The sequence below is a fragment of the Mesoplodon densirostris genome, chromosome 6 (assembly GCF_025265405.1).
Source record: "Mesoplodon densirostris isolate mMesDen1 chromosome 6, mMesDen1 primary haplotype, whole genome shotgun sequence".
Classification (NCBI taxonomy): Eukaryota; Metazoa; Chordata; class Mammalia; order Artiodactyla; family Ziphiidae; genus Mesoplodon; species Mesoplodon densirostris.
The window spans coordinates 59,144,725-59,171,049 of record NC_082666.1 but is presented as its reverse complement, the minus strand read 5'-3'; the positions used below and the strand labels follow the sequence as shown (position 1 = coordinate 59,171,049).

General features: G+C 38.5%; 1 protein-coding gene across 3 annotated transcripts in view; it reads left to right on the top strand.

Annotated features, from left to right (window-relative positions):
* Positions 1–26,325, top strand: part of ADAMTSL1 (ADAMTS like 1) — a 475,434-nt gene that overhangs the window by 146,567 nt on the left and 302,542 nt on the right. For all 3 annotated transcript variants that reach the window (XM_060102066.1, XM_060102065.1, XM_060102068.1), the window contains exon 5: positions 6,265–6,391. In XM_060102066.1, the coding sequence (XP_059958049.1) occupies positions 6,265–6,391 (127 nt within the window). The remainder of the gene's footprint in view (positions 1–6,264; positions 6,392–26,325) is intronic.

Sequence of the window (26,325 nt, the reverse complement as noted above, 5' to 3'; positions counted from 1 at the left end):
TTGACAAGGTTATGAGTGGTCATTATCTCGCTTTAATGTTTTGTCCAGAACGGGGTGGTTCTGGGAACTCAGTGACCTGAACATTGCCTTCCATAACATTTCATTAATAATGAGCATAGGTGGACTTCCCTGGTGGCGCAGTGGTTGAGAATCCACCTGCCAATGCAGGGGACACAGGTTCGAGCCCTGGTCTGGGAAGATCCCGCATGCCACAGAGCAACTAGGCCCGTGGGCCACAACTACTGAGCCTGCGCGTCTGGAGCCTGTGCTCCACAACAAGAGAGGCTGCAATAGTGAGAGGCCTGCGCACCTAGATGAAGAGTGGCCCCTGCTCGCCACAACTAGAGAAAGCCCTCGCACAGCAACGAAGACCCAACACAGGCAAAAATAAATTTTAAAAAAAAATCCATTAGAATAATGAGCATAGGTCACATGGGTGTCTTAAAAATACTAGCCCTTTATAGTAGTTCTTGTTCATGTACCAGGACAGAGGTTTAGGTTTGGCTTCTAGTTGTCATTTATAGTACATCTGTTTCTCTGTGTACACAGGTACATGCAAACACACATACACACATATATGCACATTTTTGTACACATGTATGTCATCAGTGACGGCAGTATAAGGTTGCCTATCTGTAACCTACACTGGAATTATTAGCAAACCATTATGTTTGGTGCTATGTGTTTCAGTGATTCACCAACATTCATTGTGCATCACAAATGCCAAACATTGTGCTAGCCAGCAAAATAGAAAGAGTAATAAAACAGGGGCTCTCAAATAGCCCATGATCTGCTGTGGAGACAGACATGTTAATAGATTAAATTCAGTATAAATTATACAGCTGTTTGAATTGAATATATATAAAAGAAACCCCAAAATAATATTGGCTTAAGCACATAAAGGAGTTACTCTCTCACAAAAAAAAAAAAAAAAAGAGTCAAGATGTAACCAGTCCAAGTGGGGTTCCAGAACCAGGCTCTTTCTCTCTCTCTGCTCAGCCATCCTTCCATTCTCAAGGCTATCATTTTTTAAGAAAGCCACTGTAGCCAACAGAAGGCAGGCAGGAAAAGGGACCCTCCCCAACTAAGTCAGCTTCTTGTAAGCAGCCTTCCCAGAAGTCCCAAATAACTCTCCCATTACAACTTGGTGACATAGCCAATGAGAAATGTATTCTTTTCCCTGGATATATTGCCACCATAAATAAAATTGGAGTTCTGTTACTGAGAAAGATAGGATAGATGGGTATTAGGTGGCAATTAGTACTCTCTGCTACATGGAATTATGAACAAAAGGCTGAGAAAGTATTGACCATTAAAGTACATAATTCTGGAATCTGAAAAAGGCTTTTTTGAGGAGGAGACACTTAATTTGGGATTTGAAGGATGAATAGGAGTTTGCCAAATAAAGAATTGGGAAAGAGCACTCCAGGCAGAAATAATATCATGTGCAAAGGCACAGAGGAGTCTGGCATTGCACCTGCCAACTAAGCCATTTCTGTATTTCTGTTTATTTTTTCTCTATTATTAATGATAGCTCTTTAAGTGATAGTTTAACTGATTTTTAATTAATAGTTTTTCAAGTTCAACAGGTTGAGACACGTCAACAATGATTTTCCTGATATAACTGCAAATAATTTTCCACTTGGACCAAAATAAGAACATTTTATCTGATGATAAAATATTCCACATCTTAAAAATAATTGAGTTAAAATATTTTGGCATTTTAAAAGGGAATTGATACAGAAAGAAAAAAAAAACTATTGTGTCAGGGAGATGTTTGTCTTTTCAATTCTGAAGTTAAACAAAGCCCAGTTAGAACTGACTTGGTTCATATCCTAGGGTCCATAAACCCACACTGAGAACACTAAGTTGGTGGTCTGGCCAAGTTAGCCTTAAAGTATGTCACCTTCTATTTAGCTATTCCTAATATGACTGTTACTTTGGATCTATGAAGCTGGATTATTCTTTTCTTAAAATGGCTTTGGAACCAAAAGAAATCTTTAGGATTAGAGAGAGATTTTCATGATTATCTCCTTTCTGGCTCCTTTAGAGATATCAGAGTCCATTAAAATTTTTACAGAGAAAGTTAAATCCTTTGAAAAACCTGAAATTTCTTTAATTTAAGGAGTAAACCTACTCAGGTTTGAGATACCTGTGAGTATGAGTTCCCATGCCCACTGCCCTTCCACACAGCTGAGTATCTCATAAGATTAAGGTCATCTCTCTTCAACCCCAAACAAGAACAGTAGAATCAATGATTCTTTGAATACTGCCTAAGTTAAGATTGCGGGCCTTCCCTGGTGGCGCAGTGGTTGGGAGTCCGCCTGCCGATGCAGGGGACATGGGTTTGTGCCCCGGTCCGGGAAGATCCCACATGCCGCGGAGCGGCTGGGCCTGTGAGCCATGGCCGCTGAGCCTACGTGTCCAGAGCCTGTGCTCCACAACAGGAGAGGGCCACAACAGTGAGAGGCCCGCGTACCACAAAAAAAAAAAAAAAAAAAAAAAGATTGCCATATTTTCTCAAAGGATTCAACCCTACTAAGGCAATCAGATGCTTTAGTCTTCTGATATCTTTTTATTGAGATAGAATTGACATAATATTGTATTAGTTTTAGGTGTACAAAATAATGATTTTATATTTGTATATATTGTAAAATGATCACCACAATAAGTCAAGTTAATATCCGTCACCACACATAGTTACAGATCGTTTTTTCTTGTGATGAGAAATTTTAAGATTGACTTTCTTAGCAACTTTCAAATGTACAATACAGTATTATTAATTATAGTCACCATGCTGTACATTACATCACCATGATTTACTTATTTTGTACCTGGAAGTTTGTACCTTTTGACCACTTTTACTCATTTCACCCACCCTCAACCTCCACCTCTGGCAACCACCAATCTGTTCTCTGTATCTATGAGTTGTTTGTTTGTTTTGGGGTACCACATATACATGAGGTTGTATGATATTTGTCTTTGTCTGACTTATTTCACTTAGCATAATGCCCTCAAGGTCCATCCATATTGTTGCAAATAGCAGGATTTTCTTCTTTTCAGATAGGTAGGTAGGTAGGTAGGTAGGTAGGTAGATAGATAGATAGATAGATAGAGATTATCCATTCATCTGTCAACTGACACTTAGATTGTTTCTATGTCTTGACTACTGTAAATAATGCTGTGATGAAAATAGGGGTGCAGATATCCTTTCAAGATAGTGATTTTGTTTCTTTTGGACAAATACTCAGAAATGAAATTGCTGGTTCATATTGATAGTTCTATTTTTAATTTTTTGAGGAACCTCCATACTGTTTTCCATAGGGGCTGCACCAATTTACATTCCCACCAACAGTGTAGGAGTGTTCCCTTTTTACCACAACCTCATGAACACTTGTTATTTGTTGTGTTTTTGATAATAGTCATTCTGACAGGTGTAAGGTGATATCTCATTGTGCTTTTGATATGCATTTCCCTGATAATTAATGTTCTTGAGCATCTTTTTATGTGTCTGTTGGCCTCTGGATGTCTTCTTTGGAAAAATGTCTATTCAGGTCCTCTGCCCACTTTTTAATTGGGTTGTTTGGTTTATTTTCTCTTGAGTTGTATGAATTCTTTATATCAATATATTTTGAATATTAACCCCTTATCAAATATATGATTTACAAGTATTTTCTCCCATTCAGTTGGTTGTCTTTTCATTTTGTTTCTCTGTCTCCTTTGCTGGACATAAAGATTTTAGTTTGATGTAGCCCACCCCCCTTGTTTATTGTTGCTTTTGTTGGGAAATCCAGTCCGATTTTTTTTTTTTTTGCCAGCTTTGGTTTTTGCATACTTTCTAATTAGCTAGTATCTAGGCATGACTAAAAGATGCAGTAAGCCTCACAGCAACACCTCCCTTTCATCTAGTTAAGTCTGACTCCTCATTCAGAATTCAGCTCAAAAGACTCCTCTTCAGGAAAATCTTCTCTGGCCCTTCTAAACAGATCTACCCATACTTTAAGCTCTCAGAGTACCCCATATCTGTGTTTTATAGCTTTCATCTAATTATCATTCTGCATGTGTGTGATGATTTGAGTAATATCTGCCTCCACCACATAGACTCTAAGTCCCATGAGGGTGGACCCATATGTACTAGAACTCACCATTGCAGAGTGCCTGGCTCATAACAGGACTTCAATCACGGTTGGATTCAATCACTGCATTTCACACTGTGCTTGGAATATAAGAATGAATGCAGAGTTGCTTAGCTCATGTGTGGGTTCATCTACAGATAAGAATTTTGAAAATAATTTCACTGCAGTTATAGAGAAGGACGTCAAAGAAGCCAGCACATGCAGGGCTCTGCACGGACAAAGCTGACGTGAATTCTGAAGTGGCCTCACTGTAACTTCTGAACATATTGAGACCGATTGCAGCTTGACCACAGTGAACGCCCAGAGGTGGAACCAACCCGCCTTCACTCTCCACTTAAGATTTGGACACTATGTTTTCCTGACATCTTTACATTTTAAAACAAGTACAGCTGCTGAAAGAGTTGTTGTTTTGTTATGTATTTTTAAAGATGCCTGTGTGCTTTTAGGGGAGAGGTACATGTTACCACATTTTTAAAATATAGCACATACATGACACAATAGTAAACAGTTGTATGTTTCATACTTTTGCCTAAACGTGTTTGCAATTATTAGTTGAAGGTGCAAAAAATGAAAATCAAGCCTCAAAAAGAGTTCATGTTAACAACCGTTTGAAAGACAGGATGGATTGTGGGGACATTGTGAAGATAAGCCCCTTCAAATGTCACTACACTTGTCATTTTATTTTGTCAAAGACAGCAGTTGAAGTAGTTTGAGAGTAGAATAAGTCTTTTGACATTAGATTTCACTAGAACTATAGAGGTACAACCTGATTTAGTTTGGATTTGCATTTTTTTTAACTTGAATGTTGGAAAGAAAAGATTAGGGATACAAATGAGTTCGCCCACATAATTGATGAAGGCTTGTGGTTTTGTTAAGCCCGATTTGGATGAAGCACAAATGTTTTGTTAGATGTATTTAGAACTCGGCTACTTATTAGCTAAGTGACCTTGGCAAGCTTCATGACCTCCATGATTGTCTTGAGAATGAATGAGATGTGTGTCTTGTGCCTGGTGCAGGACAGGGCCAGTCAATAGCAGGCACTCACTGTTGGCTATCTCTGCCGCCCTCTGTGTCAATCCTCTCTTCCACCACACACACGCACACTAACCTTGTTTTTGTCTGTTGGCTGATTCTGTGATTCTCTTTCTCTTTTCTTAGTTGAAGTGCTAGCTAGAAAAGGGAGTTTTTGTTGTTGTTGTTGTTGTTGTTGTTGTTGTTGTTGTTGTTGTTACGCAGGCCTCTCACTGTTGTGGCCTCTCCCGTTGCGGAGCACAGGCTCCGGACGCGCAGGCTCAGCGGCCATGGCTCATGGGCCCAGCTGCTCCGCGGCATGTGGGATCTTCCCAGACTGGGGCACGAACCCGTGTCCCCTGCATCGGCAGGCGGGCTCTCAACCACTGCGCCACCAGGGAAGCCCAAAAGGGAGTATTTTTAATTATCATTTAGCAAATATATTTTTGGGGGCTGTGCTGCATGGCATGTGGGATCTTATTTCCCGGACCAGGAATAAAACCCATGCCCCCTGCAGGGGAAGCATGGAGTCTTAACCATTGGACCACCAGGTAAGTCCCAGCAAATATTTGTTGAAGTCCTCCAATTTTCCAAGCACTGTTATAGTTGCTTGGAATACATCAATGAATCCAAAATACAAAACCCCACCCTTATGCATCTTACATTCTAAGGAACATATAGAACATAGAGATTATTCATAAAATCTTTCCTGCTACAGTTATCTCACAGTTGTATTTTTTTGTGATTTGGATGAAGCATAATTATTGACATTGGGAATTATTTTTGAATTAAGGTTCCATTATGGTAATAGTTCAGGATCTTCCTCTCTCCCTCACCTTCTCCTCCTCCCTCCCTCCCTCCTTCCCGCCTCCCTCCCATCTTTCTTTCTCTTTGTATATTTCAGTATATTTGAACTATGAAAATGTCTTTATCCATGCTACATTTTTTCCTTCTTAGCCTGATTCAAATTCCAGCTGAATTCAGTCCCCTTCATGGGAAGCATGTCTTAGCCTTCTCAAGGATGATAGGTGGATGATTTGGTGGTGATAGAGCTCACCATGGCTCCGTCCATATCAGTAGGCGCCTGGTTGAATTACACATCTCTCTTTCTTGTTAGATTGTTGGCTGTGATCACCAGCTGGGAAGCACCATCAAGGAAGATAACTGTGGCGTCTGCAATGGAGATGGGTCCACCTGCAGGCTGGTCCGAGGGCAGTATAAATCCCAGCTCTCTGCAACCAAACGTAAGACACTCCAGAGATGGGACAATTTCTGGGCCTTCTCCCTGACTTAACTCCCTGTAGCTAGGGAATAACACCTCCATCAAAATGAAGACAAATCTGAAAATACTGTGGGAAGAGATTCACGTTCCTGGTTTGTGGATTAGTTTGGGTGAGACAAGTCAGGTCACCCACGGCAACCCCAAGGGAGAAACCTTTGCTTTTGAGGCACATTAGGAGGGAACTAGACTTGGATCTAGATACACTCTATGTGCACACGTGAGCTTTGCTACCCAGTGTGAGGACAAACCGCATCCCGACCCCTAACTGATACATAGTCTGGTGGAATAGCAGAGAGAGAGGGAAGATGAGAACTAATGCTCTCCTACCACAGTGAAATCACGTGGTCTTCATTTACAAAGTGACCTTTGATCAGTGCTGATCACAGGTTTCTCCAGAATTAATATTGGGCAGTGATTATGTGAAGCCATTTATTGACTGTTGTGCCCTAATCTCTCTATAGCAGCTGAATAAATGTGTTCCTGCTATACATGTACATGCCGGGAACTTTACATGATCATCTCATTTAATCCTTATAACAACCTTATAGCAAGGTACTGTTTATCCGCATGTTATGAATGAGATAACTGAGGCTTAGACAGATTATGTGACTTGCTCAAAGTTATACAACTATGTCAGAGCCAAGATGTCAGCCCAGAGTCTGATTCCAGAGCTTAAGCACTTATTTGTTCCTCTGGACTGTCCCAAACCCCGCTGACTGTTTCCATGACGGGACATTTGTAAAGCAGTTACATGGATCAAGACAAGGTACTTCAAATATCTACCCAGCTGGGTTCTGCTAGGGTAGATGGTATATGTTCTCAGGATACCTGACCCAACAACAGAGTCACCCAGGAATCCAGATCATTTTACCATACACGCTTCTCTGTGACAATCACTGTTCTAGGCACTGCAGCAAATGCAGATAGAAATAAAACAACCCTTGTAGTCAAGGCCGTGCATTTTTTAGAATAATTTGACCTTGTTTGGCATAATATCTCAATTTTGCCTTTATCCAGAATGCTCCAATAGGTCCTTAATGAGGACATCTTTGAACATGTCTCCCCTGGCTTGGGAAATGAGAATGAATGTCTTTATTGACTGTGGTATTGTCCTCTTTACTTGTTGACTAGCTGGAGGAAAACACTTGACATATGGGGGGTTTATGGCTTTAAATGGACTTGTAGGTCAAGAAGAAAAGGCACTGTTTGCTGGAGAACTATTTCGAGAAGTCAGGAAAAGGCAGCTCGCCAAAAGGATGAGGCTCTGGGGAAGAAGAGGAGGCAGGAAGAAAGACTAGGAACTTTTAAACACGTGAAACGTCAGAGCCGCCAGTGTAGGGAACTCTCCCCATTCTACCATGCCTGCAGGCAGTAAAAAATGTGATTCTGAAGAAAAGGAAAAAAAAAGACCCGAGCAGAGAGAATGATGAAGGGTGAGGTAAGTTAGACATTGATGTAGTACATTCAGGTGAGATTGTTTTCCTGTGGTTATGCATTGGTAGCTTCCCCTATTAGATGAAAAATTAAACAGTTTAGAAGATGAAAACTAGAGAAGGATAGAGGCATAATTCTTCTGTAAATCTCTGAAGTCATGGTGGGATATTTGGGGAAAAAAGTTACGTTTAAAAGGTCACTGTGATTTTTTTAAAGTGTAGAATCTATTAAAGCCCTATAATATTTATTAAAAAAATAAAAACGACCAGTCACTTTTATAGAGCTCTTTAAGGAATACTGAAGAGTCGAGGTCATTCTAATCATTTGTGTCACACAATTGAGTCAGTGTTCATTATCTAGGAATCTAGGGACTTCTGTTAGGCACAGAAAGAGATGACTGGCATTCGTGCAGTGACTGCTGTATGGCAGCTCGTTGGGGCGTGTTTTCATGGTGAGATTCCTTCCTTTATTCCCTCTCACGTCCCCTGCCTTGCTGTCCTCATAGAAAAGCCCAAACACTCTGCTCAGATAGGTATTCTTCTTACCCTCCTGTTTAAAGGGTGATCTGGGTCCTTTGGGGCCTGAATCACTGGAACAAAGGCGGAGAAGCTCTGAAAGAAGGAGCTAAAGCAAACTGAGAGCCATAAATCATCTCTAGGTCTGCAAATAGATACCTCAATGAAAAGTGCTCTGTTCAAACCAACAGTGGGTAGGTTACATAATACACAACCCGATGATGATCCATAATGACACAAGGCGATTGATTCATTTACCTTAGCACTGACGATGCCTCATGACAAAATGATTTATAGCAGTAAAGTCCAGCATATGCATGCATCTCACCACAATCTATAGCAGATGCTGAATAGGATGCCTCACTTATGTTTTCTCCACCCCCAGAAGAACCTTCCACCCTATATTTACAGACTGTGAGGTGACCCACAGGCAGGAAAGATTAGGCTGCTCTGCGGGGCCCAGTGTATGAGCCAGGTGAGCAGCTTTCCACCCGTGCAGGCCTGGAGGAGTTCTGCCACCTCTCTCCCCTGCTCTCCGCCAAAAACTACTAGAAGCCAGCCACACACTCTTTTCAAACTCCTTATATTCACACTCCCCACATTGAACTCATTTTCTTCTGAACTTACATTCAAGTTTTTCCCTTATGTTATCAAGCCTCGTGGGAACAAAGAAAAAATAGGACTGGAGAAAGACTATGGTGGAAAATGCCAGAAGGAAAAGGAGAAGTATGAGAGACTTATCAAATGGCTGCCATTTGCTGGGGAATAAAAAAGAAGCCATCTTTGTATTCAAAGACATTATTATTGCCTAATACAAGTGCAGAAAACAGAAATAGAGCTGGACCTAGGCACACTTGCCCCCTTTTGAAGGAAAAGATTGTCCACGGACAGCGTTCAGCCTTTCCATTTCTCCTGGTCACTTTTTTCTAGTTCCCCAACCCGATGAAAAAAAAGAATCAAATTTAGCTTACATTGACTTACTTTTGATTTTTAAAATTAAAGACTCATTTTCTCACAAATGTTATTGGCTTGTACCATATTATGTATTCTCCAAGTATACTCAGAATATACTTAGACCCAGAGTCAGCCTATATGGTATCAATCTGATGTCTCCAGCTTTGCAAACTTCTCAAATGTAGCTGCATGTTTTGAAAATGCCTGGGTATCCAAAAGCTCTCTCTGTCTCCCTTGAATGTCAAGGGCTAGATAAACTAATTTATATCAAGTTAAAGTGAAGCTCCTAATACCTAGCTTTCCTTGTCAGACTGTGCTTATGCTGATTTATAATGGCTATGGGTAAACGTATTCCAGGTTTATCATTCTGGCTCAAAGATTTTGAGGTAAAGGCTGTTTATAATAAAACACGTAACATATGAATGTTTTTAAAGAAAGCACAAAACTCTAAAGAAATTTCCATCTTGCACCTGACCTCAGGCTATATTCACAAGCCACTCATTCATTTGTTCAACAACAAATATTTCTTGGGTACCTGCTATGTGCTGAGGAACTGTTTTAGGTGCTGGAAACACAGGAAAGAGCAAAACAGACAAAAATCCATTTTTCTTATGGGATTTTCATACTGGTGTTAGGGACAGACAAAAGGATGAAACAAATAAAGTCATGGGGTGGTAGGAATCATGGGAAAAAGAAAAGGGAAGGAAAAGAACCAGAGATAAAGATGGGCTGCCAGCCAAAGGTGTTGGAGGGGATTGCAATTTTAAATAGGTTACGAAGAAAAGACTCACTGATAAGATGGCATTTTAGCAAGGATCTGAGGGAGATACAGGTAGGGTACTATGCACAAGATAGAGGAAAGAAAATTCCAGGCAGAGAGATAAGCAAGTGCAAAGGTCCTGAGGTAGATGCATTCTTGACATTTTTCTTAAAGTGACTGAAGTAAAGAGAGTTTAAAGAAGACTAGAAGAATTGATGAAGGTCAGAAGACTGTGAGGTGGGGTGAAGAATGGCACAGATACTGTACGATTTTGTAAGGATTTTGGCTTTTAGTCTGAATGAGGTGAGAAGTCACAGCAGAGGAATGCCTTCATTTGATTCATTTTTTAAGAGTATCACTCCATGTGCTCTGTTGAGAATAGACTATCATGAGTCTAACTGTGGAAATAAGAAAAGCAGTCAAGAAGCCAGGCCAAGAATGAGAAAGATTTGGACCATGGTAGTGTATCCCATTCTGGGTATACTGCATTTCTTTGAGTCCAAGACATCATTGATTGAAAGATGTGACATTATTTTATGCACCAATAAGAAAAAAAGCCTCCAATGAAATTAAGAAATTATGACACAATGACTTCTAACCACTCAGGGATTTTACTTGGTAGTTATTAAAAGATCTATTTTCTTTTTTATTTTTTAACATTGTTATTGGAGTATAATCGCTTTACAATAGTGTGTTAGTTTCTGCTTTATAACAAAGTGAATCAGCTAAACATATACATATATCCCCATATCTCCTCCCTCTTGCATCTCCCTCCCATTCTCCCTATCCCACCCCTCTAGGTAGACACAAAGCACCGAGCTGATCTCCTGGTGCTATCTGGCTGCTTCCCACTAGCTATCTATTTTACATTTGGTAGTGTATATATGTCCATGCCACTCTCTCACTTCGTCCCAGCTTACCATTCCCCCTCCCCCTGTCCTCAAGTCCATTCTCTGCATCTGCGTCTTTATTCCTGTCCTGCCCCTAGGTTCTTCAGAACCTTTTTTTTTAGATTCCATATATATGTGTTAGCATACGGTATTTGTTTTTCTCTTTCTGACTTACTTCACTCTGTATGACAGACTCTAGGTCCATCCACCTCACTACAAATAACTCAATTTTGTTTCTTTTTATGGCTGAGTAATATTCTATTGTATATATGTGCCACATCTTCTTTATCCATTCATCTGTTGATGGACACTTAGGTTGCTTCCATGTCCTGGCTATTGTAAATAGAGCTGCAATGAACATTGTGGTGCATGACTCTTTTTTAATTATGGCTTTCTCAGGGTATATGCCCAGTAAGTGGTGCTGGGAAAACTGGGCAGCTACATGTAAAAGAATGAAATTAGAACACTCCCTAACACTATGCACAAAAATAAACTCAAAATGGATTAAAGACCTAAATGTAAGGCCAGACACTATAAAACTCTTATAGGAAAACACAGGCAGAACACTCTATGACATAAATCACAGCAAGATCCTTTCTGACCCACCTCCTAGAGAAATGGAAATAAAAACAAAAATAAACAAATGAGACCTAGTGAAACTTAAAAGCTTTTGCACAGCAAAGGAAACCATCAACAAGATGAAAAGACAACCCTCAGAATGGGAGAAAATATTTGCAAACAAAGCAACTGACAAAGGATTAGCCTCCAAAATATACAAGCAGCTCATGCAGCTCAATATCAAAAAAACAAACAACCCAATCCAAAAATGGGCAGAAGACCTAAATAGACATTTCTCCAAAGAAGATACACAGATTGTCAATAAACACATGAAAGGATGCTCAACATCACTAATCATTAGAGAAATGCAAATCAAAACTGCAATGAGGTATCACTTCACACCCGTCAGAATGGCCATCATCAAAAAATCTACACACAATAAATGCTGGAGTGGGTGTGGAGAAAAGGGAACCCTCTTGCACTGTTGATGGGAATGTAAATTGATGCAGTATGGAGAACAGTATGGAGGTTCCTTAAAAAATTAAAAATAGAACTACCGTATGACCCAGCAATCCCACTACTGGGATTGCTACTTTACTCCAATAAAGATGTTAAAAATAATTAAGTTAAATTAAGATATACAGTGAAAAAAAAGAACTACCAAAAGATCTATTTTAGATTCAGATTTTTTATCATATGTTACTCTTATGCATAGAGATAAGGAAAATAAAAGAAATGAATTAATAAATTGATAAATGAAATTGAAATAAAACCTTTTCTCGAACTTCAACTTCTCTTTAATCATTTTTGGACTCAGTCTCCACACGTCATTGGGCTACTTGTGATACAGCATATTTAAAAGTCCACAAAGGAAATAAAATCCACTGGAACTGGGCTCTTTTTAAACAGCTTTATTGAGGTATAAACGGGCTATTTAAAGTATAAAGTTTGGTGAGTTTTCACATATACATACACCTGTGAAACCATAACCATGATCAAGATCATGAATACTCATCATCCCAAAAGTTTTCTGGTGCCCTTGTAATCCTTCCCTCCTGCTCCCTCCTGCCCCTATCCTCTGTCAACCACTGATCTTCTTTCTGTCACTATAGATTAGGTTTCATTTTCTGGAATTTTATATTAATGGTATCTGTGGGGTCTGCATCCATGGATTCAACCAACTGTAAACATAATACTTTGGTTGGTTGAATCCATAGACCCTGCAGATACAGAAGACCAACTATGGGACTTGAGCATCCATGGATTTTGGTATCCACAGCAGGTCCTAGAACCAATCCACCTGTGAATACTGAGGGAAAACTCTATAGTCTTCCATCTGGCTTTTTTCATTCAGCAAAGCTATTATGCGATTCAACATTTATTAACATTGTAGCACTCATCAGTAGTTCATATTATTTAGGAATATATATACTGCTATGTAGTAATTCCATTGTATGGACGTACCATAGTTTGTTTATTCATTCACCTATTGATGGATATTTGGGTTGTTTCCACTTTGGGGCTTTTATAGATAAAGCTACTGTGAACATTTATGCAGATGTCTTTGTAGGGATATACACTTCCCTTTCTCTTGGGTAAATTCCTGGAAGTAGAGTGGCTAGATCATATGGTAGGTGTATGTTTAAGAAACTGCCAGGCTTAGGACTTCCCTGGCAGTCCAGTGGTTGAGACTTCGCCTTCCATTGCAGGGGGTGTGAGTTCGATCCCTGGTTAGGGAGATAAGATCCTACATGCCTCGCAGCCAAAAAACCAAAACATAAAACAGAAGCAGTACTGTAACAAATTCAGTAAAGACTTCAAAAATAAAATGGTCCACATTAAAAAAAAAATCTTAAAAAAAAAAGAAACTGCCAGGCTGTTTTCCTGAGTATTTTACTATTTTGCATTTCCACCAGCAATATATGAAAGCTTCACTTGCTCTGCATTCTTCCCAGCACTTGATATTGTCAGTGTTTTTTATTTTAGCCATTTTTAATTGGTGAATAATGGCATCTCATCATTGTTTTCATTTTCATTTTCCTAATGGCTAATGATTTTGAACATCTTCTCAGTTTGTATTAGTTTCCAGTTGCTGCTGTAACAGATTAATACAAACTTAGTAGCTTAAGGCAGCACAATTATTTTACAGTTCTGGAGAGTCAGAAGTCTAAAATGGGTCCTGCTGAACTAAAATCAAGGTGTTAGCAAGACTGTGTTTCTTCTGGAGGCTCTAGGGGAGAGTCCATTTTCTTTGATTTTGATTTTCCAGCTTTTGGAGGCTATCTGCATACCTTGGCATCTTCAAAGCCAGCAACATAGCATCTTCAGATTTTTCTATGACTCTAATTGCCTCTTCTGCCTCCCTCTTCCAGTTTAAAGAAGGCTTGTGATTACATTGGGCCTACCCAGATAATCTAGGATACTCTTATTTATTTTAAGGTGAGCTGATTAGCAAGCTTAATTTCATCAGCAACCTTAATTCTCCCTCTCCATGTAACATAACATGTTCATAGGTTCTGGCGATTAGGATATGGACATCTTTGTCAGGAGGAGGGGCCGGGAATTCTGCTGGTCACACATGTGCTTATTTCCTCTTTGATGCAGTGCTAATTTAAGTCATTTGCCAATTTTTAAAACAGGTTGTTTTGAATTTTGAGGATTTACATGTTCTGAGCACTAGTCTTTTCTTAGATATGTGACTTGAAAATATTTTCTCTCAGTAGGTACCTTCTTTTTTCAAAATTGCTAACATTATCTTTCACAAAGCAAAAGCTTTTAATTTTGAGAGAGACCAGCTTATCATTTTTTCTTTCCATGGATTGCACCTTTAATATCATGTCTAAGAACTCCTTGTCTAATCCCAGGTCACAAAGTTTTCTCCTGTGTCTTCTCCTAAAAGTGTTATAGTTTTATATTTTACCTTTAGATCTATGACCCATTTTCAGTTAATTTTTTTTCTTTTTTTTTTTGCCTGCATTGGGTCTTCACTGCTGTGCACAGGCTTTCTCTAGTTATGAAGAACGGGGGCTACTCTTCATTGCGGTGCATGAGCTTCTCATTGCGGTGGCTTCTCTTGTTGCGGAGCACAGGCTCTAGGCACGTGGGCTTCAGTAGTTGCAGCACGCAGGCTCAGTAGTTACAGTGCACGGGCTCTAGAGCACAGGCTCAGTAGTTGTGGTGCACAGGCTTAGTTGCTCTACGGCACGTGGGATCTTCCCATACCAGGGCTTGAACCCATGTCCCCTTCACTGGCAGGCAGATTCTTAACCACTGTGCCATCAGAGACGTCCCCAGTTAATTTTTATATAAGGTATAAGTTTTATATTTAGGTTGAAATTTTTTTGTATAACGATGTCCCATTCTTTCAGCCATTTGTCAAAAAGATGATCTTTTCTCCCTTGAATTGCCTTTTAAACTATCAAAAGTTCATTGTCCATTTCTGTGTGGGTCTATTTCTGGACTCTCTATTCTGATCTATGTGTTGATCCCTTCACCATTACCACATTGTCTTAATTACTATAGCTTTAAAGTATGTCTTAAAATCAGGTAATTTGATTTTTCTAACTTTATTCTCCTTTTCAAAGTCATTTTAGCTATTCTATACTAATTCCTTTGACTTTCCATATAATCAGGTTGTCTATCTATCTATCTATCTATACAAAAAAATCTTGGTGAGATAGTTATTATAACTTTGTTAATTCTACAGGTTAATTTGGAGGGAATTTACATCTTTAATATGTTAAGATATTAACCTATGAGCACTTCATGTCTATCTATTTATTTAGGTCTTCTTTGTTTTCTTCATCAGCCTTTATTAGTTATCAGCATATATTTTAGTTAGATTTATACCTCTTTCATTATTTTGCAGCTGTTACAAATGGCATCGTATTTTGTATTTCAGTTTCCAGTTATGTATTGCTAGTTTATTCCTGGCCATCTATTTTGCAAACTTGCTTAAACTCACTTATTCTGAGAGTTTTTTAATTTTCTATGTAAACAATCATTGTTTGCAAATAAGGATGGTTTTACTTTCTCCCTTTCAATTTGTAAACTACTTATTTATTTATAACCTTACTGTACTGGCAAGGATATCTAATACGACGTTGAGCAGAAGTGGCAAGAGTAGATATTCTTACCTTACTGCCAGTCTTAAGAGGGAATGCATTTAGTTTCTTAGCATTAAGTATGATGTTAGCTGTAGATTCTTTGAGGATGCTCTTTATCACCTTGAGGAAATTCTCTTCTATTCCTAATTTGCTGAGCATTATTATCATGAATTAATGTTGAATTTAATGTCAAATGCTTTTTCTGCCTCAATTGATATGATCATGTGAAAGTTCCTTAGACTTTTATTGTAATGGATAACATTAAATGATTTTCAAATGAAGAACCAACCTTGCATTCCTGGGATATAAACTCTACTGGGTCATAGTGTATTATTCTTTATATAGATTACAGGATTTGATTTGCCAGTAAATTTTTTTTTGCTTTTTTACATCTATGTTCATAAGAGAGAGTTGTCTATAGTGTCCTTGTTTTATACCATCTTTGTCTGGTTTTGGTATCAGCATGATGCTGACCTCATACCATGAGTTGGGAAGTGTGATCCCTTCTCTTCTGTCTAGTGGAAGAGAATATAGGATTGATGTTATTTCTTCTTTAAATGCTTAGCAGTATTCACCAGTGAAATTCTCTGGGCTTGGAGATTTTTTTTTCTACTTAACCTTTTCAACATATGAAATAGAATTACAGTAACTATTTTAATGTCTCTTCTATGTTTTAATTGATTGATTTTTCTTTTCAGGTATGAGGTGTATTTTGGGGAATTTCTTTGCATGCTGGGTAATTTTTGACCTGATTTCAGACATTGCAAATTCTACCTTCTTGGAGACTAGATATTTTTTTATTCCTATAAATATTCCTGATTTTTATTCTAGAAGCAGTTAAGTTACTTGGAATCAGTTTGATCCTTTGGGGTTTTAAAATTTGGTAGACAGGACTAAGCCATGTTTGGATTAGTGATAAATGTGCCCTGCTGCTGAGACAAGACCCTTCTAAGTACTCAGTGTCCCATGAATTATTAAGTTTTCCAGCCTAGCTGCTGGATAAAATACTATTCTCATCCTCTATGTGTGGGTTCTATTTTGTGCAGCCCTGTTTGTGTGGTTCTTTTCCTGGCCTCAGATTGGTTTTTCACATACATGTACTGATTAGTATGTCGATGCTGCTAGACACCTAAAGGGAATACTCTTAAATCTCCAGAGCTGTCTCTGTGTCCTTCTGTCCTCTCTGGACACAGAGAGGTAACCTGTACTTCAAACTCTAGTCACTTTGATATCTGGACCCTTACCTTTGTCTCCTCAACTCAGGCAATCCGCTGGGCTCTATCCAAGTTCCCACTTCCATGGATGGCCTAGGAGGTCTTTCAAGGCAGAAGACTGAGGCAATGTTAGGGTTCATCTCATGTTTCCTGAATCTCAGGAATCACTGTCCTTTGCTTTATATCCAGCATCTTAAAAGCCCACCTTTCATATAATTTTTTCTGACTGTTTGATTGTTTCGGGTAGGAGATTAAGCCTAGGCCCTGTCCCTTCATCTTGACAGGAAGCAGAAGTCTTGATATTGGGTTCTTGATTCAGGTTTGCAATTATGTAGATGTATTCTGCTTTCGGCTCCCACTTTGGGAATGTTGTTAAGCGCTTCCTTTATTTTTTTATTGAAGTATAGTGGATTTACAGCGTTGTGCCAATCTCTGCTGTACAGCAAAGTGACTCAGTTATACACACATATATAAAAAAACAATGTTACATGCCTCTGATTCCTCCTCTCCCTACAACCGCCACAACCATTGGATTTCAAGAGATTAAATACCATTTTGAACTATTGTCTTGGCATCTTCTTCCAAGCTGCTGACACCCATTTTGCAAGTTTGATGTATTGCCTGTTTGGAGGTTGGCACCTCTGCAGGCAAAGAAAATGATGACAGGATTACTACCTCTGTGAGAGAGAATATAAAAGCTATTTATTGTGAGGCACATTCTGATTTTACATATGTGAAAACATGAAAGGTTGTTGCTCTCAAAATCGATGAAATATAGTATGTTGACTCTAGGGACAGTAGGACTTTCTAAGTGATTAGAGGTAAAGGTGAAGTCAAGGGTGATTCCAAGGTTTTTGGCCTAGGAAGGCCAAAAGGATGAAGTTCCTCAACTGTAGAGGAGGCTGCACCTTCTTTTGCCTGTCCAGTATGCATCCTCCAGTGTGCAAGGCTGATAAACAATGCGGTGGGGGGATTTGAAGGACTCAAATTCTTAATTTCACATTAGTTTATTGGATATATTTTAAGGGTAATAAAGTTGTCATGAAGAGAAAAAATATACCAATTTGTATGGAGACACAAAAGATCCCTAATAGCCAAAGCAGTCTTGAGGGGAAAAAACGGAGCTGGAGGAATCAGACTCCCTGACTTCAGACTATACTATAAAGCTAAAGTAATCAAGAAAATATGGTACTGGCACAAAAACAGAAACATAGATCAATGGAACAAGATAGAAAGCCCAGAGATAAACCCACGCACCTATGGTCAACTAATCTATGACAAAGGAGGCAAGGATATACAATGGAAAAAAGACAGTCTCTTCAATAAGTGGTGCTGGGAAAACTGGACAGCTATGTGTAAAAGAATGAAATTAGAACACTCCCTAACACCATACACAAAAGTACACTCAAAATGGATTCAAGACCTAAATATAAGACCGGACACTGTAAAACTCTTAGAGGAAAACATAGGAAGAACATTCTTTGACATAAAACACAGCAAGATCTTTTTTGATCCACCTCCTAGAGTAATGGAAATAAAAACAAAAATAAACAAATGGGACCTAATGAAATTTCAAAACTTTTGCACAACAAAGGAAACCATAAACAAGACGAAAAGACAACCCTCAGAATGGGAGAAACTATTTGCAAACGAATCAACAGACAAAGGATTAATCTCCAAAATATATAAACAGCTCATGTAGCTCAATATTAAAAAAAAAAAACCCAATCCAAAAATGGGCAGAAGACCTGAATAGACATTTCTCCAAAGAAGACATACAGATGGCCAAGAAGCACATGAAATGCTGCTCAACATCACTAATTATTAGAGAAATGTAAATCAAAACTACAGTGAGGTATCACCTCACACCAGTTAGAATGGATATCATCAGAAAATCTACAAACAACTAATGCTGGAGAGGGTGTGGAGAAAAGGGAACCCTCTTGCACTGTTGGTGGGAATGTAAATTGATACATCCACTATGGAGAGTGGTATGGAGGTTCCTTAAAAATCTAAAAATAGAATTACCATATGATCCAGCAATCCCAGTACTGGGCATATACCCAGAGAAAACCATAATTCAAAAAGGCACATGGGGCTTCCCTGGTGGCACAGTGGTTGAGAGTCCGCCTGCCGATGCAGGGGTCATGGGTTTGTGCCCTGGTTTGGGAAGATCCCACATGCCGCGGAGCGGCTGGGCCCGTGAGCCATGGCCACTAAGCCTGCGCGTCTGGAGCCTGTGCTCTGCAACAGGAGAGGCCACAACAGTGAGAGGCCCGTGTACCACAAAAAAAAAAAAAAAGATATGCACTCCAGTGTTCATTGCAGCACTATTTACAATAGCCAGGTCATGGAAGCAACCTAAATGCCCATCGACAGACGAATGGATAAAGAAGATGTGGTACATATGTACAATGGAATATTACTCAGCCCTAAAAAGGAAGGATATTGAGTCATTTCTTGAGACATGGATGGATCTAGAGACTGTCATACAGAGTGAAGTAAGTCAGAAAGAGAAAAACAAATATCGTATATTAACACATCTATGTGGAACCTAGAAAAATGGTACAGATGAACCAGTTTGCAGGGCAGAAATTGAGACACAAGTGTAGAGAACAAACGTATGCACACCATGGGGGGAAAGCAGTGGGGAGGGGGTGTGATGAATTGGGCGATTGGGATTGACATGTATACACTGATGTATATAAAACTGATGACAAGAACCTGCTGTATTAAAATATATATGTATATTATTCAAGTCAAAAAAAATCCATAAAAGAAAAAAATTAATAAACTGGACTATATAAAAAATCAAAAAAAAAAAATAAAATCAAAGAGCATCCCATCCCCTTGTCAAAAAAAAAAACAAATCTAAAATGTTTATAGAAAGGTGTGGAATATATATACACCTGTAGATTTTTTAAGGAAATATTTTAGGTACAATCCTTGAGGACAGTGTTCTTGAGAGAGAGCTTTTGTATCCCATATATGTGAAATGACAGAATTTATGATTCCCATGGAAAGCTTGTCCATTTAACTGAGAAAGAGGTTATCTAATTTCTGAAGGAGGTCTTTCAGAATTGTTGATTAATAACCTTTAAATATATTCTGATGATTGGCATCATGGTTCTGTCAACAAAGCCAGAATAGATTAGAACAGATTCATTTGAACATAGTGCAGTGTGCCTTTATTGGAAGGTTACCCAAGGAATGCTCAACACGGTGAGAGAGAATGTAGCCACCTGCCTTGCCAGCCATACCAATTAAATTACACATTGAGAAGGCGGGTGATGAAACCAGCCTTCTCACACATTCTCCAATGTCTTTTTTTAACCATTTTTTAAATTGAAATATAGTTAATTTACAATGTTGTGTTAGTTTCAGGCATACAGCAAAGTGATTCAGTTACACATATACACATATTCTTCTTCAGATTCTTTTCCATTATAAGTTATTACAAGATATTGAATATAGCTCCCTGTGCTATACAGTAGGTCCTTGTTGTTTATTTTATATATAGTAATGTATATATGTTAATCCCAAACTCCTAATTTATCTATTCCCCACCTCCGACCCCCGCTACCCCCTTTGGTAACCATAAGTTTGTTTTCTATGTCTGTGAGTCTATTTCTGTTTTGTAAATAAGTTCATTTGTATCATTTTTTTAGGTTCCACATATAAATGATATTACATGATGTTTATCTGACTTACTTCGCTTAATATGATAATCTCTAGTTTCATCCATATTGCTGCAAATTGCATTATTTCATTCTTGTTTATGGCTGTGTAATATTCCATTGTATATTGGAATCATCTTTATCCATTCCTCTGTCGATGGGCATTTAAGTTGTTTCCATGTCTTGGCTATTGTAAATAGTGCTGCAATGAACATTGGGGTGCATGTATCTTTTTGAATTATGGTTTTCTCCATATATATGCCCAGGAGTGGGATTGCTGGATCATATGGTAGCTCTATTCTTAGTTTTTTAAGGAACCTCCATACTGTTCTCCATAGTGGCTGTACTAATTTACATTCCCACCAGCAGTGTAGGAGGGTTCCCTTTTATCCATACCCTCTTCTCCAATGTCTTAAACACCTCTCTGTGCACGATACTGTATTAAATGGCAAGTAGAAGAATCTTCCAACCCATCTCTAATCATTGAGAATTTATCATCAAATGAGACAATTATTAATAAATCTACAGCTCAAAGACTGGCTTTTTATCAACATGCAGCAAATAAAAATAATTTTTTTTCCTATCTTGCTGTTTGGCAAATGAAGAACACCATATCTTAAAGTATATTCTGAGACGTATCAGCTGGTGTGAAAAGATGATACATAAAATATTTCCCTGGGTAAACACATTGGGAACACAGTTAAATAGAGTGAAATGGATTTCCTTGTTTCAGGGATCTTAAGATATTAATTAATGTGCTTTGGAATTTCCATGATTGGGGTATAGTATGTGGTATTTCCCTGCATATTTTATCTTAGGTCCCTTTTTCAGGAACCATCTTGTAAGGCTGATGCTTTGTCTTCTTTGTCACTGATTATGTGGTACCTAGTATGAAGCCTGACACTAGGAGACACTCAAAAAATATCTGTGGAAAAAAATAATGAATTTGCTGATTGCCTGATGACCTGCCAGTTGTCTATTAGCCCTTTATAGAACCACAGAAGAATAGGCTGTGACTCTTCCTACGTCTGGTGCTGTGTACTGCTGACTGTTCAAGTTGGCACCAGCCTAAGTTCTCTGTATTTCTCTTTGACTTGGCAAGTGCAGAGAGGCATCTGGAGACATTCCATTCTTGCCTGGCCTGCTCTCTCCATCCTACCCCTCTTCCCTCAACAACCTTGTAGGTTCCTCCCCATCTTCCTCCGGGGAATATACAAAGGCGACTGTGTCAGCCAAAAGCTTGCGTTAATGCCCCCACTTGAGGAATGTGAGTCACTTCTCAGCAGAACAAGAGGGAGGCTGCCTGCGCCATGTGGGGGTCAGAAGCCCGCTGCTGAGCACTGCAGAGCCAAACAGAAAGCTTTCCTTCTACTTGCACTTTACTTGACCTGTGGATCAACAAAGACTTTCTATTTCTAGAAATCCCATTGTCTTAACTGCTTTGAATTTCTTTTGTAAACTTAAAAACCCATGTCTTTATACAAGGCACTTAAAGCTCTGTGAGCCCAGTCTGAACATTTATTGTTCCTTTTCTATATTCCCCTTACGTATTTTGTTCTTCTATACCACAAACACTTAGCTATCCGAAATTCAACCTTTTCTTTAACAATGCCTGACATTAAAAACAGCTAAAATGTTGTAGTGTGTGTAGCATATTCAACATTGTAGAAAACTTGATAAATGTAACCTTTTAGGGGAGGAATTGAGAGCATATGATTCTAATTTCTCATTCAGCTGGCTATGTGCTAGGGGTCTTGGAGCGTTTAAAAACTTCAAAATAAACGGTATTTCAGTTCCTATCCTTAAAGAGACTTGGAATAGAGAGATAAAATGATATTTACAAAATACTGTGTTCCACACTGTACATCTATATATGGTATACATATCTATAGCCATACCTATATCTGTTCACAACAATATTATAAAATAGGTGTTGCTTTCCCTGTTTTATAAACAGAGAAACTAAGGATCAGAGAAGTTAAGGAACTTCTGAAATTCATTTATTGAAATTAAGTTCTCCTAAAGACAGGATGATAATGTCAAGATTCAGAGAAATTGGCTAGCTTTGGGGATTCCTTTATTTAAATGAAATTCTTCCAGTGACAGGATGCTAATGTATAATATTAGAAAGATATATGTGAAGCAGAGAATTCCACAGAGCTTCTGAATATGCTGGTGAGTTTAAAAATAACTGCCTTTCCCTTGTCTTCTGGAATACCCCCCTGTTCTTTGACCTTGGGTTACTCATTATACTTCTCAGAGGCTTGATTTCTTCATCATAAAATCGGGATGGTAGCATCCACTTTGCCCATGTTACAAGTTTGGGGTGAAGGAATAAATAGTATATTTTAGGAGAAGTGAAACCGTTCAGTGCCATGTAAATATAAGGTATTATTGTCACAAATAGAGTTCTAAATAAAAATGCCTGTGATGTGTTTGGGATGTGTGTAATACACCTCTAATTTTTTAACAGATGTAGAATTGGGGACTGCTTCCACTGAATTATGGCTAAGTTTTCAAATAGGATGAAAATTAAATAATTTTTAAAATAATCTCTAAATCAGTCAATTTTTTAAATTTTCGAAATAAAGAGGGAGTGTCAGGGGAATGTTAATAACCATTTATGGGACATTCACTATATATAGTATTAGATGTATATAGTGTAAAGCAGGGGCCCCCAACCACTGGGCCGTGGACTTGTACCAGTCCAAGTCCTGTTAGGAACTGGGCCTCACAGCAAGAGGTGAGCTGCAGGTGAACGAGCGAAGCTTCATCTGCCACTTCCCATCGCTCACATTACCGCTTAAACCTTTCTCCCCTCCCAGTGCCCGGCCATGGAAAAATTGTCTTCCATGAAACCGGTCCTTGGTGCCCAAAAGGTTCAGGACCACTGGTTTAAAGTATATTAAAGAACTGGAATGCATGATTTCTGCCCTAGAAAGTTTAAAAAATACAAATATATTCTCTTCTATTCTTTTTTTTTAACATCTTTATTGGAGAATAATTGCTTTAAAATGTTGTGTTAGTTTCTGATGTATAACAAAGTGAATCAGCTATACATATACATATATCCCCATATCCCCTACCTCTTGCGTCTCTCTCCCATTCTCCCTATCCCACCCCTCTACGTGGTCACAAAGCACCAGGCTAATCTCCCTGTGCTATGTGGCTGCTTCCCACTAGCTATCTATTTAACATTTGGTAGTGTATATATGTCCATGCCACTCTCTCACTTCATCCCAGCTTACACTTCACCCTCCCCGTGTCCTCAAGTCCATTGTCTACATCTCCGTCTTTATTCCTGTCCTGCCCCTAGGTTCTTCACAACCTTTTTTTTTTTTTTTTAGATTCCATATATATGTGTTAGCATACGGTATTTGTTTTTCTCTTTCTGACTGACTTCACTCTGTATGACAGACTCTAGGTCCACCCGCCTCACTATAAATAACTCAATTTCGTTTCTTTTTATGGCTGAGTAACATTCCATTGTATATATGTGCCACATCTTCTTTATCCATTCATCTGTCGATGGACACTTAGGTTGCTTCCATGTCCTGGCTATTGTAAATAGAGCTGCAGTGAATATTGTGGAACATGACTCTTTTTAAATTATGGTTTTCTCAGAATATATGCCCAGTAGAGGGATTGCTGGGTCGTATGGTAGTTCTATTTTAACTTTTTTAAGGAACCTCTATACTGTTCTCCATAGTGGCTGTATCAATTTACATTCCCACCAACAGTGCAAGAGGGTTCCCTTTTCTCCACACCCTCTCCAGCATTTATTGTGTGTAGATTTTTTGATGATGGCCATTCTCACTGGTGTGAGGTGGTACCTCATTGCAGTTTTGATTTGCATTTCTCTAATGATTAGTGATGTTAAGCATCCTTTCACGTGTTTGTTGGCAATTTCTATATCTTCTTTGGAGAAATGTCTATTTAGGTCTTCTGCCCATTTTTGGATTGGGTTGTTTGTTGTGTTTTTTTTTGATATTGAGCTACATGAGCTGCTTGTATATTTTGGAGATTAATCCTTTGTCAGTTGCTTCCTTTGGAAATATTTTCTTCCATTCTGAGGGTTGTCTTTTCATCTTGTTGATGGTTCCCTTTGCTTTGCAAAAGGTTTTAACGTTCATTAGGTCCCATTTGTTTATTTTTATTTCCATTTCTCTAGGAGGCAGGTCAAAAAAGATCTTGCTGTAATTCATGTCATAGAGTGTTCTGCCTGTGTTTTCTTCTAAGAGTTTTATAGTGTCTGGCCTTACGTTTAGGTCTCTAATCCATTTTCAGTTTATTTTTGTGTATGGTGTTAGGGAGTGTTCTAATTTCATTCTTTTACATCTAGCTGTCCAGTTTTCCCAGCACCACAATGGAAGAGCTGTCTTTTCTCCATTGTGTATTCTTCCTCCTTTATTAAAGATAAGGTGACCATATGTGCGTGGGTTTATCTCTGAGCTTTCTATCCTGTTCCATTGATCTATATTTGTGTCCTTGTTCCAGTACCATACTGTCTTGATTACTGTAGCTCTGTAGTATATTATGAAGTCCGGGAGCCTGATTCCTCCAGTTCTGTTTTTCTTTCTCAAGATTGCTTTGGCTCTTCAGGGTCTTTTGTGTTTCCATACAGGTTGTGAAATTTTTTGTTCTAGTTCTGTGAAAAATGCCAGTGGTGGTTTGATAGGGATGGCATTGAATCTGTAGATTGCTTTGGGTACTATAGTCATTTTCACAATGTTGATTCTTCCAATCCAAAGACATGGTATATCTCTCCATCTGTTTATATCATCTTTCATTTCTTTCATCAGTGTCTTATACTTTTCTGCATACAGGTCTTTTGTCTCCTTAGGTAGGTTTATTCCTGGGTATTTTATTCTTTTTGTTGTAATGGTAAATGGGAGTGTTTAATTTCTCTTTCAGATTTTTCATCATCAGCATATAGGAATGCAAGAGAGTTCTGTGCATTAATTTTGTATCCTGCTACTCTACCAAATTCATTGATTAGCTCTAGTAGTTTTCTGGTAGCATCTTTAGGATTCTCTCTGTATAGTGTCATGTCATCTGCAAACAGTGACAGGTTTGCTTCTTTTTTTCTGATTTGGATTCCTTTTATTTCTTTTTCTTCTCTGATTGCTGTGGCTAAAACTTCCAAAACCATGTTGAATAATAGTGGTGAGAGTGAGCACCCTTGTCTTGTTCCTGATCTTAGTGCAAATGGTTTCAGTTTTTCCATTGAGAATGATGTTGGCTGTGGGTTTGTCATATATGGCCTTTATCATATTCAGGTAAGTTCCCTCTATGCCTGCTTTCTGGAGGGTTTTTATCATAAGTGGGTGTTGAATTTTGTCAAAAGCTTTTTCTGCATCTATTGAGATGATCATGTGGTTTTTCTCCTTCAGTTTGTTAATATGGTGTATCACATTGATTGATTTGCATATGATGAAGAATCCTTGCATTGCTGGGATAAACCCCACTTGATCATGGTGTATGATCCTTTTAATGTGCTGTTGGATTCTGTTTGCTAGTATTTTGTTGAGGATTTTTGCATCTATGTTTATCAGTGATATTTGTTGTAGTTTTCTTTTTTTGTGACATCTTTGTCTGGTTTTGGTATTAGGGTAATGGTGTCCTTGTAAAATGAGTTTGAGAGTGTTCCTCCCTCTGCTATATTTTGGAAGAGTTTGAGAAGGATAGGTGTTAGCTCTTCTCTAAATGTTTGATAGAATTTGCCTGGGAAACTCTCTGGTACTTGGCTTTTGTTTGTTGGAAGATTTTTAATCACAGTTTCAATTTT